This window comes from Andrographis paniculata, unplaced genomic scaffold, assembly GCF_009805555.1.
Source record: "Andrographis paniculata isolate CXL003 unplaced genomic scaffold, ASM980555v1 Contig5END, whole genome shotgun sequence".
Lineage (NCBI taxonomy): Eukaryota > Viridiplantae > Streptophyta > Magnoliopsida > Lamiales > Acanthaceae > Andrographis > Andrographis paniculata.
Genome location: NW_026137595.1, coordinates 354,554 through 371,951, shown reverse-complemented (window position 1 = coordinate 371,951; position 17,398 = coordinate 354,554). Strand labels below are relative to the sequence as shown.

The following is a 17,398-nucleotide window of genomic DNA, read 5'->3' as shown; positions in this document are numbered from 1 at the left end:
TTTTTCTAAAAAAAAATATTAAAACTTCCCAAATTAACTAGGAAAAGATAGTGTAAAACTTTGAAAGGGTGATTGATGCATTATTTTGAAAGTGACCACAAAAAATATAGGAAATGATTAGAGGAATTAACTATGATCAATGAAGAAACTAATGAAGGAAAAAGATTTGGAATGTCAATCACTAAAATCAAACAGACATGGCGGACAAACCAAACTCAGCTGATATAAAAACCTGCATGAAGAAGACTAATATTCAATGCTCCTGATTATATCTATATCTATATCTATATCTATATATATAAGTTTATATATTTAAATATATAAACTTTAATTATATATATATATTTCACCGGCCGGCGGCTTGACTGTTCCGATGGGAAGTCACGTGATCTCTCAGGCATGGTTTGCTTTAGGGATCACCTGCTTGCTCGCAGTCAGCCCCGCCGCCGCCGGAGGCCGCCGTCAAATCTTGACGGAGGAGACTGTTTTTGACGTTGCCGCATTCGGAGCTAAACCCGACGGCGTAACAGACAATTCAATGGTCAATTATTTATTGACAATTCTATATATATATATAAAAGTCAAATTAATATTTATGTCATTTAAATATATTGTCAATTTTTTTTACTATTTTTTTTTCATCCAATTTAGTAAAAAAAATATATTTTTCTTTTGTTTTTTTTAAGTGAAAAAATAGAGTAATTTTTTATTTATTTTAACCCAAAAAGTAAAAAAATTATATTTTTATCTATTTTTTAAAAAATCTGATTAAATAAGCACAGTTATTCTAAATTGTAATTAATTAATTAATTAAATTGAAGATGGAATTGTTGAATTCAGGAATTTATCAGAGCGTGGAAAGCGGCGTGCACGTGCCCAGGAAAGGCAAAGGTGTTGATTCCCGCAGGAAACTTCGCCTCCGGCGAAGTAGTGTTCGCCGGACCCTGCACATCCCCTGCGCCGATCATCTTCGAAATCAAAGGCAACCTGACGGCCGCCCCCGATCTGAGCATGTACTCCAACTTCGCCTGGATCATGTTCCAGCACGTCGACAACCTCGTCATCACGGGCGGCGGCACCCTCGACGGCAACGGAAAGAAAGTCTGGCAGTTCGCCGACGGCACCACCCCTCTCCCCGCCGTAACCTCGATTCCGATCACCATTAATTAATTAATTAATTAATCAATTACTGATCGATATCATTAATTAATTATTAAATTAATTTCCAGTCTCTGATCCTGGAAACAATGGGAAACAGCAAATTGGAGAACCTGAAATTCGTGGACAGCATGGGATTCCACATAAAGACAACTTCTTGCCACGACATTGTTATAACCAATCTGACCATTACAGCGCCTGACGACAGCCCGAACACCGACGGGTTCCACGTCAGCAGGAGCACGAACGTGAAGGTAACCGATTGTCTGATCGGGACCGGCGACGACTGCGTGTCGATCGGAGAAGGCAACACGAACGTGACGGTGGCGAGAGTGGCGTGCGGGCCGGGCCACGGGATCAGCATCGGCAGCCTGGGGAAGCGGCCCGACGAGAAGAACCTGCGGGGAGTCACCATAAGTAACTGCTCGCTGACAGGGACAACCAACGGGGCACGAATCAAGACCTGCCATGATTCCCCCAATTTGATCGCTTCCGCCATTGTCTTCGAGGATATTGTAATGACTGACGTCAAGAATCCCATCATCATCGACCAGAACTACCATTCCACTCCCAATTCCAAGGTATGTCGATCTGTGTGTATATATATATATATATATATTCATTGAATTAACTTTGAATTATTGATTAATTGACATATATATATATATATATGATTATTATTGGTAGGAGTCGACCGTGAAGCTTGTGGATGTCCATTTTAGGAAGATAAGGGGAAGTACGATTTCAGAAGTTGGGGTTTGGTTGAATTGCAGTATGGCAAACCCTTGTGAGGGTGTTGAATTGGCAGACATTGATTTGGTGCCCAGTGGATTTCTGGGGCCTGTTGGATTTGCTTGCACCAATGCAATGGCAACAATGGCAGGAATATTCAATCCATTAGGCCCTCGTCAATGTATTGCTTGATTAATTCAATATCTATTTTTGTACATTCATTCATTTTCAAGAAACCCTGATCCTGATCTGTTCATAACTCTTGATTATTCCTAATTGCAGCAGTTTAAATAGCAATGTTGATCAAAGATCAAACTAATTCTATTAACGAAAACATAAATTGGATATAAAGATAAATAGTAATTATTAATATTTATAGATTCAAACGTTCAAAAGAAATTAACCCAAAATAAGAAAATTTGTAAAAAAAAAGGTCTCAATTTTCTAGACTTTGAATGGCCCAAAAACATGAAGATAATCCATTACAAGAAAGAATGAATTTGATGTGTTAATTAGATTTATTAAGACCCCTTCAATTACAAATAAATAAAAATTAGCATAATTGCCAATATTATCAATTAATTATATATATATATATATATATATATGAAATCAGTAGTAAGGAAGAAAAGCGGGAGTTTGTTGAGGAACAGTGGAGTAGACAAACGGCCCGACAGAGTAGAGCCGTAAGCCGCCGGAGCCGATGGGTCGGAATGAAGAAAGCGGCGCGCCGCTGAGTCCTTTGTTGACGTCAGTCGCCAGCTGGCAGTCTTTGAGCGGAGAGCTCTGTAGGAAAGCTTTGCATTCCGACAGCTTCACGCCGCCGTCTTCCAGGTGCTTCGCCGACAGCTTAGCCAGAAAATAGCCGTTACCGTCGGTGGCGCGTGTCAATATGGAAAACGGCGCCGTTTCGTAGCCGTACTTGTCTACTCCCAGACACGTTATCCTCAACACACTTCCTGACATATTTACATATATAGTTACGAATTTGAATAGAGATCGTTGTTGATTAATGATCAAATTAAAAATTGAGAATTAAATAATAAATTATTAACCTTTGAGGGGGTTGAGCTTATGGCCTGATCTACAATACACAATTCCTTGTACGGCGAAGACTTCCGGCAGGAATGATTTTCCGGCCGCCGTGTGGGGAGCTTCGCCGCCGTAGCTGTAAGTGTAACCACTCGCCGAAGCGGCGGCGACGGCGGCGGCGGCTGACAGAATCATCAGAAGCTTCAGATAAAAAGTTCTTGGGACGAAACCAGCACTGCCCATTTTGGGTTCTTGATTTATTTTTCTTTAATTTAATTTATCTTAATTCTCGACGAATTTCTTTCAGTGCTTATTTATAACAGTGTTTATGTTGCTGGCACGATCTCATCTCCTCAGGTCAGCCGACATGGGGCAGCACTAATTAGAGTCCAGATTTTAAATTTGAAAATTTCGAAATTTAGTTAAAAATAATTATATTGAAATAGTATATGTTGTTTAGTCTATTTCTTTTTTTTTGCAATTTGACTTGATCAATTGGGCTTTAATGGGCTAATTTGTCAGATAAGAGGCCCACTTAAAGGGGCCCAATCGAAACATATATCGGGCTTCATTGGGCTTAATAGCAAAGGTAATTTCACTAGGCCCCAGTTAAGGGACTCGATCAATTGGGCTTAAATGGGCTCATTCGTAAAATTAAAAGGCCCACTTAAAATGGCCCAATTGAAACATATATCGGGCTTCATTGGGCTATATAGCAAAGGTAATTTCACTAGGTTCCAGTTAAGGGCCTTTCCATGAGGCCCATTATAAAAGGAAACCCTAGGGCGGATCGGCGTATAAAAAGCGCGTTTCTTCAATGGCTCTAGCTCTTTCCGAAGAAGAGCCCTAGGAGAGCCGAAAATGGTGTCGCTCAAACTGCAGAAGCGTCTCTCTGCCAGCGTGTTGAAGTGCGGCAAGGGCAAGGTTTGGCTCGATCCAAATGAAGTCAACGAAATCTCCATGGCTAATTCCCGTACGATCTATTTTCTCTTATTTTATTTTTTTGCGTAATATATCGATTTTTTATTTTACTTCCTGGGAGTTCTATGTTGCTAAAGTGGAATTTTTTGCATCTTTTTAGCAATTTCTACGCCGTTGAGTTTTGAGCTTTGCAGACTTATGTTTTATGTCGGCTAATAATTGTAGCTGCTGGTTATCAGCTAATTTATTCGATTAATAAAACTCGAGCATTACTTTTGTTCAGTGATAATTGTGGAATTTTAACGGCGCACGGCATCTAGACCTTGATCACTGCAATCCATATGCTTTTCTCGTCAATAAATATACTGTATATGGATTTTATGTTGTGACTTTTGCATTTTTTGAGCCTTGTTTAATGGAAGTCCTCAGTTTCGAGAGTCGCAAAATTTATCATTCTTCAATTTCTTCTGTGGAGCCTGTGGCAACGATACATGAGAAATCCATTATATTTTCTGTAATTGAGGTTTCATATACTGTAAGCCTCGTGAATATGCATATTTCTTCTCTAGGGTTTTAGAATGCAATATTAGTAAGATTGCTGCATCTATATTATATTAGAAAACCTCTCAAACAAATGCTTTCCAGCTCTTTATTGTGGCACACTTATTATAGCCTCTCTTGTCAACAGGACAAAATATCAGGAAATTGGTCAAGGATGGATTTATTATCAGGAAGCCAACCAAGATTCACTCGCGATCGCGAGCCCGCCGAATGAAGGAGGCCAAGAGAAAAGGCCGCCACTCTGGATACGGTATCGATATAATGGCTTTGTTAAATTGTTTGTGTTGTATCTTGTTATATCTTAAATGGCAAACATACACAACACTTACATCAAAGTTGCCAGCCTATACCTTTTCTTAAAAAGGAAAAACAACAATCTTCATGTTATTTATCAACGCCTTGTAGGTAAGCGCAAGGGTACCAGGGAGGCCAGGCTGCCCACTAAAATCCTGTGGATGAGGAGAATGAGGGTGCTCAGACGTCTGCTCCGCAAGTATAGGGAGGCCAAGAAGATTGACAAGCACATGTATCATGATATGTACATGAAAGTTAAAGGTAACGTCTTCAAGAACAAGCGTGTCTTGATGGAGAGCATCCACAAGTCGAAGGCTGAAAAGGCTAGAGAGAAGACGTTGTCAGATCAGTTTGAGGCCAAGAGAGCAAAGAACAAGGCCAGCAGGGAAAGAAAAATTGCAAGGAGAGAAGAGAGGCTTGCCCAGGTATTAACAGTCGATATTGCTTTAGTAGGTACCTTAAATTGTGTTGAATCTTGTTCATCCATTACTACATTTCAAACCCCACATGTATTTTCTTGTTTACAGGGACCTGGAGAGAGAGCAGCTGCCGCACAGGCAGCTGCGCCTACGACTCAGCAATCTCAGTAAGTGCCGATAAATAAAGGCTTTAAAGTGATCGTTCAATACTATCTAAAACTATACACAAACAGTTAATTGAATGTCTCACTATCATGCAGGGGTACTAAGAAGGCAAAGAAGTGATCGACGTTGCTACAAGAAGTTATTATCTTTGGGTTTGACGGAGTTGCATTATATTGTTGGTTTATCTTGTGAAGTAACTATGTTATTTGGTGAAAGGAGTACTACTGACTTCCCCCTATGTTTTGACTCTAGTATTCGGTTTGCATGTTGTTTCAGACACTATCTAAATACTGCTTGGGTTATAGTTTCTCACCTTTTGATTTGTTCCATGGCTTATTCCTATGTCATCTCTCTTGAATAAGCCTTTTGGTCACATGTTTCATAAATCATAATGGTCTGAAAGTATCTAATGGCACACGTTTTATTTTTTTCTAAAATAAAAAGATTTTATTTCTAAAGGACTACAGATTACAATGTATATGCTGTAATTTCGTGCATTAGGGCAGTAATCCTGAAGATTACTTGGATATGTATATCTCATATATGAAATAAAACAAGGAAGTTCTTTGCATATATGTCAACAATGCCTTTTAAATTATTATCCAATGTATGGATGGTTTTACCAGGAAAACAGTTGGGGCTTGCGCATCCTAATAGCTCTTCAGCCTAATCTTGGCTCTAAGTGTGACAGGCCAAATAGTTTTTATTCATATAGGAAAAAAAATCATAAGCTTTCCACCTGGGCTGGGAATGCTTTTTCAATTGAGGCTTTTTTGCTGCTATTAAATCTTCGACCTAGAGGGGGATTGTATTTCCTCATGATAAAAGTTTGACAATTAATCAGAGGGACCAATCATTTTTTCTGGTATCACGAGGTTGTCGAATTCTTCAGAACTGAGCACGCCGAGTTTCAATGCAGCATCCTGTGAAATGTTCATCACATGAAATGGTAACTAAATGAAATTCCAATAGTAAGCAACTGCAGGAAACCTCTAAAATGAAAGCGATTCTTTGTTTGATTTAATGAACTCAATGAAGAAAAGCAGAAACATAATAAGTAGGCATGAAAACCAAAAGATTTTAACTTCACTATTATCTATCTAATAGTTAATCCAAAATATTGCATGCCCTATATTATATAGTAAGCAGAATATGATGCATCCGTTTATGTCTCGTAAGAGATGGTATTATAGTGTGAGACCCGTAAGAGAGGCATGAGAGTGTGGGAGTTCGTAACATTAGGTTCCCACTTCATAAATAAAATAAAAAGTATAGTTACTCCGTCCATTCAAAATTGTCTTCCTTTTTTTTTTTTATTGTAGTATGTCCATTCACATTATTTTTATAAAAAAACAATGGGTATATATGGTATCCTGCATGGTCATATTTTCCTTCTATTATTTCTTTCCCTCCCTTTCTCATCAACTAAACTCAGATTATTTTCGCAAATATATGTAATTTATTATTTGTTTTTTCATGTTCAGTCTATGGAGGTGAGCATAACGAAAGTGATGAAGAAAATGCAGCATAATGACCAAGAAACTAACCTTCAAGGTAGATCCTTCCTTGTGGGCAGTCTTTGCAACTAATGCAGCTTTGTCGTATCCAATTTTCTAGAATTAACAATGAAACTTAATAAGAAGCTGTTGACTGAGAAGACAGACGGGGAATGTAAATATTATAAATAAAACAAAATAAACTCACCGGATTCAAAGATGTAACAAGCATGAGAGACTGCAGAGTTTGAGAATCATCAATTCAAGAATGTTTCAACTGATACAATAAAATGAGATTTTCAATCAAAGTGCCAAAAAACAACAACTAACCTCATGTAATAATTTAGAAATCCTTTCTCTGTTGGCTTGAATTCCTCGGACGCAATTCTTTTCAAAGGAGCTAGAAGCATCCCCAAGCAATCTTGATGACTGAGTGAAATAAATATAAATGTCAAAAGAGAATAATCAAGATGATACAACTACAGAAAATTTAGAATGGAAACAGAGTGGCGTACATGTAATAGATTACTGGCAATAACTGGCTTAAATACATTCAGTTCAAAATGGCCATTGGATCCACCGACTGTGATCGCGACATGATTGCCCATGACCTGGAAATTGAAGTACCATAAAAACATGTTGCAGACCATTGTAATGTAATGACAGTTTTATATTACCTGAGCGCAGACCATTGTAAGAGCCTCGCACTGTGTTGGGTTGACCTTACCCTGAAAATTATAAGCATAATCCAAGCATTATGTCTGCACTCAATAAAATGATTATTCACAGTGCATAACTCAAAGTATATGTAAGCATTATGTCTAATAGATCAATGAGTAATTACCGGCATTATACTGCTCCCTGGTTCGTTTTCAGGAAGTATGAGCTCTCCTAGACCACATCGTGGACCACTGGATATAATGGAGAAGAATGAGAGCTTAAGTGAGTTGTTAATACTTTAAAGTAACCAAGAAATGCCAGAATCATACATACCTTCCTAAGAAGCGTATATCATTTGCTATCTTCATGAGAGAAGTAGCAACAGTGTTGAGCGCACCACTTGTTTCTACAAAAGCATCGTGTGCAGCCTATCAACATAAAAATGGAAAAACCAAATTGTTAAGTTACCAATTTTTGAACTAAACTTAACGAACTTTACTACCCACTGCATAAAATGTTGCAATATAAGAACACAAAGAAACAGAAACTCACTTCAGATAAACAAATTTAAGCAAGGACATCACAAAAACAAATAAGTTAGAATAATACGCAGAGGGAGATTCTGTACACTCACCAGTGCCTCAAATTTGTTTTCTGCAGTCACAAATGGCAGATTAGTTTCCTCTGCTACAGCCGCAGCAATCTTTGCATCAAACCTGAAAACATATAATATGTTGCATAGATGAAAATAAGATGGAATCTATTCTGTATATCTTTTAAAGTACCAGAAGAATACATCTAGCACAACAGAGATTTTATATTTAAAAATATATAAATAAGATGCCATGAGGGTTAAGTAGCTACATGCAACAAATCAAGTATGCGGCTTACCCTTTCTTTGTGTTCAAACCAGTTCCAACAGCTGTGCCTCCTTGTGCAAGCTGCAACAATTCTAAACTTTTAGAGCCATGGCTACTAATAAGTTAAGAATGAAGAGTACGTGGTGCCAAGCAATATACCTGATACATGCGAGGGAGGGTGCTGTACACCCGGTCAATCCCATATTTCACCTGCACAGATAGAGGAATCATTTATTTTCACACAAATATAATGGTACTTTATGGGTTTGGCAAACAATTTACAAAATTCCATATCATTCTTGCAAAAGTTTTGGATGAGTCACTTACTTGTGTGGTATAGCCACTAAATTCTTGTCCAAGAGTCAAAGGTGTGGCATCTTGCGTGTGCGTACGGCCAATTTTAACAATGTCTTTGAATTCAACAGTCTAAAGACATCAGATTTATGTGAGTGTTTTTCTTCATAGCAATGCTCAAGTTAACACAACAGTAACCACAGAAAAATAAACAAATAAAATGTAAAAATCACCAAATAAAACGAAGGAGAAAGAATCAAGTGATAGTAACCTTTGAATGTAGTGTTGTGTGTAACTGTTTCAACTTTGGGATCAATCTTGAATTTAGCTCCATAGCAGCTGCAATATGCATTACCTGGGACATAGACAAGCCAAAGACAAAACCAAGTTATAACTCCATTTGAGAATAAATAGAGCAAAAGTATTATCTTACTTGAAACTTACAGTGGGGAAAGTGTCATTAGAAGACTGAGATCTGTTAACATGATCATTGGGATGAACAAATTTCTCCCCTCTCTTGTGGCCAAGAATTTCAGCAGCTCTATTCGCAATAACCTTGTAGATAAAATACAAATGTCACCTATTTATAGGAAATCAATGGCACTTTATCTTGGAGAAAGCTCAAAAGCTAGAGTACCTCGTTGGCATTCATGTTACTTTGAGTACCACTGCCAGTTTGCCAAACTACCAAAGGGAAATGGTCATCTAATTTTCCCTCAGCCACTTCTTGAGCAGCTTGCATAATTGCTTTTCCTATGGTTGGGTCAAGACCATAGTCCATGTTTACCTGAAAAGTATGTGCCTCATGTTAGAATCAGTTAGATAATAACTCCATTAACTTGCAGAATAGAATATTGATAGCTGTGCCTCAGAATTTATGATAGTAAATCAATCAATTGTACAGTTAAAATCAATTAATACAATAAACAAAATAGAATTGATCGAATGCTTGTATACTTGACGTGATGAATGCTAAAACAACCATATTAATACCAATTATGACAACAGAAAAAATAATAATGCATTAGGGTAACAATTGTTAGATTTTATGTGGCTTCCTTTTCCTATGTTGAGGTTCCGGTTATGACATACAGAAACCAAGCAAGGGATATTATATAAATTATTAATCGAAAAAATCAAAAACAGAGGAAACATACTGAGTAGTTTATATTGTACAAAAACTCCTAAACATTGCACACCTTTGCAGCACATTTCTTAAGAATCCCAAAGGAACGTATAATTTGCTCAGGCATTCTCTCCCTCTGTCCTCCAATGTCAAAGTTCTGCAGCGATCTTTGTGTTTGAGCTCCCCATAATCTGAGAAATTTGAAGAAAAATGTCAATGTAGTCATTGAACTCTTAAAAAAAAGAAAAAAAGAAAATGCATAGTAATGGATGGAAACAAGAATTATACAAAGGCCGTATCGAAAATAACTATTTAACAATAAGAAGCGCAAATGTAAATAATTATCTCCAGCTGAAACTCAGTTTGTTGGAACTACCTTACACAGAGAGTGTCCACTACTTTAAACAATTTGCTATTTTTACCAATTTCACAGTCAAAAGAATGACTGGTCCACGAGAACGTGATCGAATACTTGATGAAATTTAATCTCCAGTTCTTTTGATCATTAAATCCCAATTTAATTTATTGTTTGCTAACAAGGCACTTTGCTCCAAATAAGTTTGGTTAAGAACGTCTATCTTTTGATGAGTACAGCAACACAGGAAGACAGAACATAGATCAGCGAAAATCAAAACAGACACTTTTTCCCAACGAACAACAAAAATGCCGCAGCTAAAATAAATTAATTAATTAAATAAGATTGAAACAGCCACTTGACAAAGAGAAATGCAAAAAACATGAGAATAATAGATCACGAACTTGTCGGAAGGAACTTGAATGGGACCAAACGTGTCTCTTTCTTCTCTAAAGGACGCAGAGTACCATCTGAAGCCAACTGCCACATACGCGTTCGTCGTGGATCTACACAACAGCCGCCGGCCGGACATCAGCATCGCCATTGCTTCAACGAATTCCGGTTAAACAGCCACAAAATGAGAGGTCAAATCGTTATTCGATTCGTTCCTCCAATAAGCCGAGAGCGCAGCCTCCACCAAACGGAGAAAAGTCCAGTCCGTCAGCCTATCCGCCATCTCAGCCTCGGGCACGCTTATTTATGTGATCCGGCCCATAAAAATCATGGACTGATTCAAAGCCCATTTGGGCCCAAACTATATACTCCTCATAAAATAATTGGGCCGTTACGGCCCAAGTATTAAATAATAATAAAAAAAATAAAATAATGGAGATGAAATGACGTGGCGGGAGGGAGAGAGGGAAATCCTCCACCATGTGATGGATGCGGCAGGGCACGCCAGGGCCGTTGGATCAATCATCAATCTTCCATAGATTTTGATTATTTGGTCTAAAGTGGGGACACGATACAGCTGTGACCTAATATATATGTATTGTACGGTATGAATTTTTATAATACAGGAAAATAAAAAATAAAAAACATCAGTATTATTGAATGTATAATCATTCTTCCATTTCTGTCTAAGAATAATACATGTTTTATTTTTATATACTATACAAAATTATATACTACTTTATAAATGCCGAGCCGGCTGAGAGCGAAGAGGAAATTTTCAAAACGACGTCAGATTGAAGTGATGCCAGGTGGCGGAATCTAATTGGATGCTGATTTGGAGAAATGGACAGCGTCTGTCTATGTGCAGCACATGCACATGAACATGAACATGTGTGCCACTGCCACTCGCTCATTCTTCCTTCAGTTTTTGAGTCAATTATGCCCTGATTGGCTGCTCATGCATTATTTTATCTATATATATATATATATATATAAATTTCTACTTCACAATTTATAATAATAATATAAAAATATTAAAATATGCAATATTTATACCTAAACACAATGATTGCATATATATACACATATATATTTCAAGTTAACAGACCATAGCAATTGGATCATATTCAGATTTATATATATGCTACAGAGTTAATGTGGGGTTAATTTGTGTGCAGCAGATAAGACATTTCCATCAAAAAGGATTTATCTTTAATTATGATGCTATTTCAATTATTGAATTACGTACACCACAAAATATTTGATTTTACGACACCTAAGTTTAATTGCTTAGCCAACACAGCACTCGAGTAGCATGTTACTAATTAAAAATACTAGTATTATATATATATATATATTTATTTAATCAATTAAATAAATAAAGAATTACGATAAGCAGCAGGCGGCCTGCTAATTAATTACCTGAAAGACACGACAAAGAGCTTCCTATTTTACTTTACATGGAGAAGCCTTTTTACAGAAATGATTTGAATTCTTCTGCATGTGTATCTATAGAATAAATAAATATATATATATATATAAATTATATGCGTTTTATATCATTGTAAACTTTTTATATTATAACAATTTAATATGATTTCACAAAATTATTTTGTGTGTGTTCATCTCTATTTTTTATTTTTTATATTATATTAAAAATTAATTTTATTTTTAAAAAATATCACATCAATATCTATTTATTTCACATCATAAAACTATTACAATTTAAATTTTTTATTATTCAAACTCCAACTCAAAATTCAATCCCCAAACAAACACACAATTTGCTGTGTTTTTCCTTCTATGCTTTAGCTATTTTATCTATATATTAATTTAATTATTTTTCAACTTTTCAATATATCATATAATATATTCCTATTCGAGTCATATGTATTTATTTGATTTTGCACACACGAAATTAAGTATATTACTTCTTCCGTCCCAAGTAATTTTGACGTGTTATTGTAGATACGGAAATTTAGGTAAAATATGATTAATAAGTAATAAAAAAAAGTATATTATTAAAAATAATTATAGATTAACATCAAGATAACTAAATACTTTAATTTAGATTTAAAAAAATTATAAAATATAAAGTTTAAAATGTAATTAAAGTGTGTAATTATATTTCTAAGAAAGAAAATAACAAATTATGTGGGACTGACTGAAAATAAAAAATAGATACAAATTATGTGGGACAGAGGCATAATATTTTATAAATATGTAGATATAAAATTATTTCTACCAATATTAGTAATATTGAAAGAATAATAACAAAAAAATATAAGTATTTGATATTTAGTTATAAAAAAAACATAAGGAAAATAAAAACAATGAATACATATCAATCATATCAAGAGAGTATATATTTAAAAATTAGTGTATTATGTAGAAAAATATATAGTGTAGTATTTAAAAAATTATATCAATGAATTATTAGAATTCAAAAGTTTTATTATTATGTGTGTTCTAACTCAATCCACTCATTTATTTTATTTTTTATATTTATAGTAAATTAATAAATAATAATATTTTATTAGTTAATACAAAATGTATAAAATAATTTTGAAATATTTCTATTATTAAAAAAACAAAAAATAAATGGATATATTTTGTAAAATTAAAAATTATTCAGTAGTATTTAGATATAATCACATTTATTATAATTAAAAATAAATATTTTTAATAGGTAGACGAAAATAATAAAAAATAAATAAATTTGGATGGAGAAAAGCTATTTTAACATATATCAAAATAATATAATTTCAAATATTTTAAAATTAAAAAAAAAACCTTTGAAATCTATTTTTTCCATTTATTATTATTTTTTAATATGTAAATAATTATTAAAATATAATGTTTTAATAAAGATAAATGTTTTCAACTAATATACTTTTAAAAACCAAAAAAAAAAAAAAAACAGTAAAAATTTGGGAATAAAACGGAAAAGTTCAAAGCAAACAACGACTGATGGTACGAATAAATAATTTAACGCTAGCATAAATAATACGGTTCCCATTTAAATATCAAGACAGACCCGAATATCAAAAGATCCATGGACTCGAGCACCCGATAAACATGAATCGTCGATGGAGAAAATCGACGGTATATAATAGATCAGGATCTCCGGTGAAAGACGTGGCAATGAGATGTGGTAAACAGAGGGGTGCCAGGCAGGCAAGCAGGCAGGCAGCCAGCCAAGCAATTGGTTCCCACACATCATTGAGGGGTAAAAGGGACCCAATTTCCACAATGCACATGCCAACTTTTCCCATGCACACACATAATAACAAAACTGAATTAAGTATATGAATATATAAAATAAATTACATTTAATTAAATTAATTAAAAATATATAGGAGCAATAATTCTATTGGTCCCCTTGTTAATTTTGCCTTTTTGTTTTATGTTTAAGGTTGCCTTAGTAATGCTAAGTATTATTGTTATTACGAATTTATTTTTAAAAAATTACTAAACTGCGTTATATATTACGTTACAAAAAAAGATATATTTATGTATTTATGGAAAAGAAATATTCTGTTAATTTAGTGTCGGCAAAATGAAATGGCCGTTGCACAGGAAATTACGCTGTTTCTAATTGCGAAATTTAAATATATAATTAATAAATTTCTTTCCATAATAATAAAGAAATAAATAAATTAATAATATAATATAATATATATATATGTATGTATGTATGTATGTATGTATGTATATAATTGTGGGTTTGTTTTGAGAATTGGGTTTTGTTTATGAAATGGGATTGTAAATTGTAATAAATTGTGTTAGACGAAGAGGTCTTTTTCTGATTCTGTGATGTCCCTTTCACCTACCGATTTTCATTTTATTTTTTATTTTTCGATTGTGTGTCTTTCTCCATTGAATAATTTTAATGCCTGTGAGTAAATTTTTCCCCTTAATTGCCACTCATCAGCAATCAATTCCTCCCTTTTTACTCTCTTCTCGGAGTTTCTGAGCGCTGCTGCTGCTGCAGTAGTCAAAGGATTTGAATGAAGGCTTGAGGAGGAGGAGGAGGAGAAGAGAGGATTAAGAGATAACCGAAGCGAAGAAAATGAAGAGGCTAGTAAGTACGTTAATTTCATTTTTTGGTTTTCTGCGATTTGACTCTGTAAAAAAGTTGGGTGTTTCGCTTTTTTCGGCGAATCTGTGGTATTTCCCTGCATTCGGGTGGAGTTTGAGCGTAATTTCGCGGTAGCAATTTCATCTGAGGATAGTGACAACTGAGACAGATTGTTGCTTCACTGAGACGCCGATTCGCAGGAAGTTTGGTTTTGATTCGATCTTCGTTACCGTGTTCTACAGCTTCCACCGCTAAATCTGTAATCAGGAGCGGTGTCTGATTTTGTGATTTTAGATCTGAAACCGTTTTTGCGAAGCAGATTCATTCGCAATCCAGGCTCGTAATTTGATGTTTTTCATTGTAGGAGTCTGTTGGTGAATTCCTCTTCTTCTATATCGCATTATTGGGTGAATAATTGAGATCTGTATCCAAAAATTCAACTAGAAATTAACCACATCTATTTTCCCCACCGCTCAATTATACTGTATTGATGAAAATTGGGATTCAAACACCACTTTCCTGTATTTTAAGCCCTAATTTCCGGATCAATCGTATTCCTTTTGTTGATGTTTAGCATAGTATATGTACATTAAGGCGTGGTGGTTGTATTGTGTGGTTGCATATCAGGTACTTTTGGTGTTGCTCTTGGCATTGTCTTCCTCGTCATTGAGCAATGCTGCATCAGAGGACAATGGAGTATGCATGTCGAATTGGCCATTGACTCCAAGGCCTCATAGTGTGTCCGTCACTGAATTTGGGGCTGTTGGAGATGGGAAAACAATAAACACCTTAGCATTTCAGAATGCAATTTTCTATCTAAAGTCATTCGTGGACAAGGGCGGCGCCCAGCTCTATGTTCCGGCTGGAAAATGGCTTACAGGATGCATAACTCTCACCAGTCATCTTACACTTTTCCTGGATAGAGATGCCTTCATTCTTGGTTCCCAGGTTGATAGGAAAATTGCTTGTTCTATTACACAATTACCTGTCTGAAAAGTGTTGTGATTGGGAAAAGCTTGGGAATATATAATGTTTACCTTCGTTATTGCAGGATGTTAGTCGCTGGGAGGTTGTTGATCCGTTGCCTTCTTATGGTCGAGGCCTGGAACTACCTGGTCGAAGATATAAGAGCTTAATCAGTGGACAAAATATAACTGATGTCGTTATTACAGGTAGCGATGTGAATGAATGATCTTTAATCGCCTCCATCCATTTGGTAGTAATTCTCTGGCTTTGTTATTGCAGGTAACAATGGAACTATTGACGGACAAGGTTTGGTTTGGTGGGAACTTTACAGCAACCATTCCTTAAACTACAGTCGCCCGCATCTTGTGGAATTGAATGGATCCGACAATGTTGTTATATCAAACTTAACCTTCGTAGATGCGCCTGCCTGGAGCATACACTCGGTTTATTCCACGTGTGTCCTTAACTTCTGGATACTGCATTTAACATCTACCTCGGATTTTTGTTCAGCTAATTGTCTTAAAGTGTTATATTCCCTTTTTGCAGCAAGTTGCTAGTTCAGAACATCACAGTTTATACGCCACCAGATTCTCCACGCACGAGTGGCGTAATCCCAGGTACTGTCTGTAGCAGACAATGTTTTTTCCCGACATACACTCGAAGTACGAGGTTTTGTTTTCTTGCGTATTTGCTAATTTGTCGAATTTTCAGATTCTTCTGATCAAGTCTGTATCGAGAACAGCAACATCAGCACGGGATATGACGCCGTGGTGCTTAAAAGCGGTTGGGACGAATACGGAATTTCCTACAACAAATCGACAAGCCATGTCCATGTCAGGAAGCTTCTCCTACATTCCTTTTCTGGCTCAGGTTTGGCCTTTGGCAGCGAAATGTCGGGCGGGATTTCAAACGTATTGGCAGAGAATCTCCACGTGTACGACTCCGAGACAGCCATCGAGCTGAAGACAGCGAAAGGGAGAGGCGGTTACATTAAAGACATCATGGTATCAGACGTCATCATCGAAAATGTTCGTCAAGGAATCAAAGTGACAGGTCAGTTCACTTCTCATCCAGACGAGAATTATGATCCCTTAGCGCTGCCAGTTGTCACCGGAATTTCCTTCCGCGACTTTGTTGGGATAAACATCACCACCGCCGGAATATTCTCCGGAATTGAAGAATCACCATTCACGTCGATATGCCTGTCAAATGTGTCCTTATCGGTCACTCCCGATGATCCGTCGAAAGCGTGGATATGCGCCGACGTTGCGGGCTCGTCTGCACGTGTTTCACCCGAACCCTGCTTGGAGCTTCAGCAGGGGACATCGTTGTCGGATTGCTCGATCTTCTTGCATCCCAACGGGCAAATTCAAGCTGCGATCTTGTAAGTTTACAGCTCTTTTTTCTGTGATTAAAAACCTGTCCATTCTTTCGTCAAGTCGATCGATTGCGGTGATGTTCGAATAAGTTGCAAGGGAAGGCAGGGTAAGATTTACTCAGGGAGGAAACAGCTATACATATACCTCTTGAAGGAAGGCATTCAAATCAAATCAAGTTAAGGTTATGATATATATGATTTCATTCCTTTTGTTTTTTTGTTTTTTCGGGTTTTATGTGTACAGCGTCGAAGTGAAGTGTTTCTTCTTCTTCTTCTTCTTCTTATTCTATCATTCATGTGTAAGAAAAGTTTTGGTAGTGGAGACTGCTGCTGCATTTCATTTCATTTCTTTCCATTGCATTGCATTCATTTCATTTCTTGTGATTCGTCAATTTTCTTACAAAAAAAGAAGTTTGTACATTCTTGAGAAGTGGAGGTTTGTGGGATTGGATTTGTTACAGGCAAAAAAGGGTGTTGTGATGAGGAGAGCTTTATTACATTACATTA

At 36.0% G+C, this 17,398-nt stretch overlaps 5 protein-coding genes across 7 annotated transcripts; 3 read left to right on the top strand and 2 right to left on the bottom strand.

Moving 5' to 3' along the window:
- Positions 1-373: 373 nt before the first annotated feature.
- LOC127259064 (exopolygalacturonase-like) lies at positions 374-2,132 on the top strand. Its single transcript, XM_051286211.1, has 4 exons — positions 374-541; positions 841-1,140; positions 1,230-1,739; positions 1,846-2,132. The coding sequence occupies exons 1-4, from the start codon at positions 374-376 to the stop codon at positions 2,080-2,082; spliced, it is 1,215 nt and encodes a 404-aa protein (XP_051142168.1). The 3' UTR covers positions 2,083-2,132.
- A 223-nt stretch (positions 2,133-2,355) lies between these two features.
- Positions 2,356-3,330, bottom strand: LOC127258807 (protein SEED AND ROOT HAIR PROTECTIVE PROTEIN-like). The gene is made up of 2 exons (XM_051285809.1): positions 2,946-3,330; positions 2,356-2,849 (listed from the first exon to the last, which is right to left on the bottom strand). The coding sequence occupies exons 1-2, from the start codon at positions 3,163-3,165 to the stop codon at positions 2,503-2,505; spliced, it is 567 nt and encodes a 188-aa protein (XP_051141766.1). The 5' UTR covers positions 3,166-3,330; the 3' UTR covers positions 2,356-2,502.
- Positions 3,331-3,729: 399 nt separating this feature from the next.
- LOC127258806 (60S ribosomal protein L19-1-like) lies at positions 3,730-5,594 on the top strand. Its single transcript, XM_051285808.1, has 5 exons — positions 3,730-3,895; positions 4,532-4,654; positions 4,810-5,123; positions 5,226-5,284; positions 5,378-5,594. The coding sequence occupies exons 1-5, from the start codon at positions 3,784-3,786 to the stop codon at positions 5,400-5,402; spliced, it is 633 nt and encodes a 210-aa protein (XP_051141765.1). The 5' UTR covers positions 3,730-3,783; the 3' UTR covers positions 5,403-5,594.
- Positions 5,595-5,826: 232 nt separating this feature from the next.
- Positions 5,827-10,752, bottom strand: LOC127258805 (fumarate hydratase 1, mitochondrial). 2 transcript variants are annotated; one of them, XM_051285806.1, is made up of 17 exons: positions 10,478-10,752; positions 9,792-9,909; positions 9,230-9,379; positions 9,037-9,147; positions 8,864-8,947; positions 8,626-8,724; positions 8,458-8,508; positions 8,330-8,379; positions 8,073-8,154; positions 7,772-7,866; positions 7,623-7,689; positions 7,456-7,506; positions 7,294-7,389; positions 7,109-7,207; positions 6,987-7,016; positions 6,830-6,895; positions 5,827-6,205 (listed from the first exon to the last, which is right to left on the bottom strand). In XM_051285806.1, the coding sequence occupies exons 1-17, from the start codon at positions 10,615-10,617 to the stop codon at positions 6,119-6,121; spliced, it is 1,476 nt and encodes a 491-aa protein (XP_051141763.1). In that variant the 5' UTR covers positions 10,618-10,752; the 3' UTR covers positions 5,827-6,118. The 2 variants fall into 2 exon arrangements, with proteins under 2 accessions (XP_051141763.1, XP_051141764.1); XM_051285807.1 differs by lacking the exon at positions 10,478-10,752 and adding an exon at positions 10,095-10,345.
- Positions 10,753-14,254: 3,502 nt separating this feature from the next.
- LOC127259058 (probable polygalacturonase) lies at positions 14,255-17,236 on the top strand. Of its 2 annotated transcripts, none has more exons than XM_051286204.1 (6): positions 14,255-14,550; positions 15,175-15,495; positions 15,599-15,719; positions 15,793-15,967; positions 16,060-16,130; positions 16,225-17,236. In XM_051286204.1, the coding sequence occupies exons 1-6, from the start codon at positions 14,539-14,541 to the stop codon at positions 16,899-16,901; spliced, it is 1,377 nt and encodes a 458-aa protein (XP_051142161.1). In that variant the 5' UTR covers positions 14,255-14,538; the 3' UTR covers positions 16,902-17,236. The 2 variants fall into 2 exon arrangements, with proteins under 2 accessions (XP_051142161.1, XP_051142163.1); XM_051286206.1 differs by having other exon boundaries at positions 14,255-14,554.
- Positions 17,237-17,398: the final 162 nt, after the last annotated feature.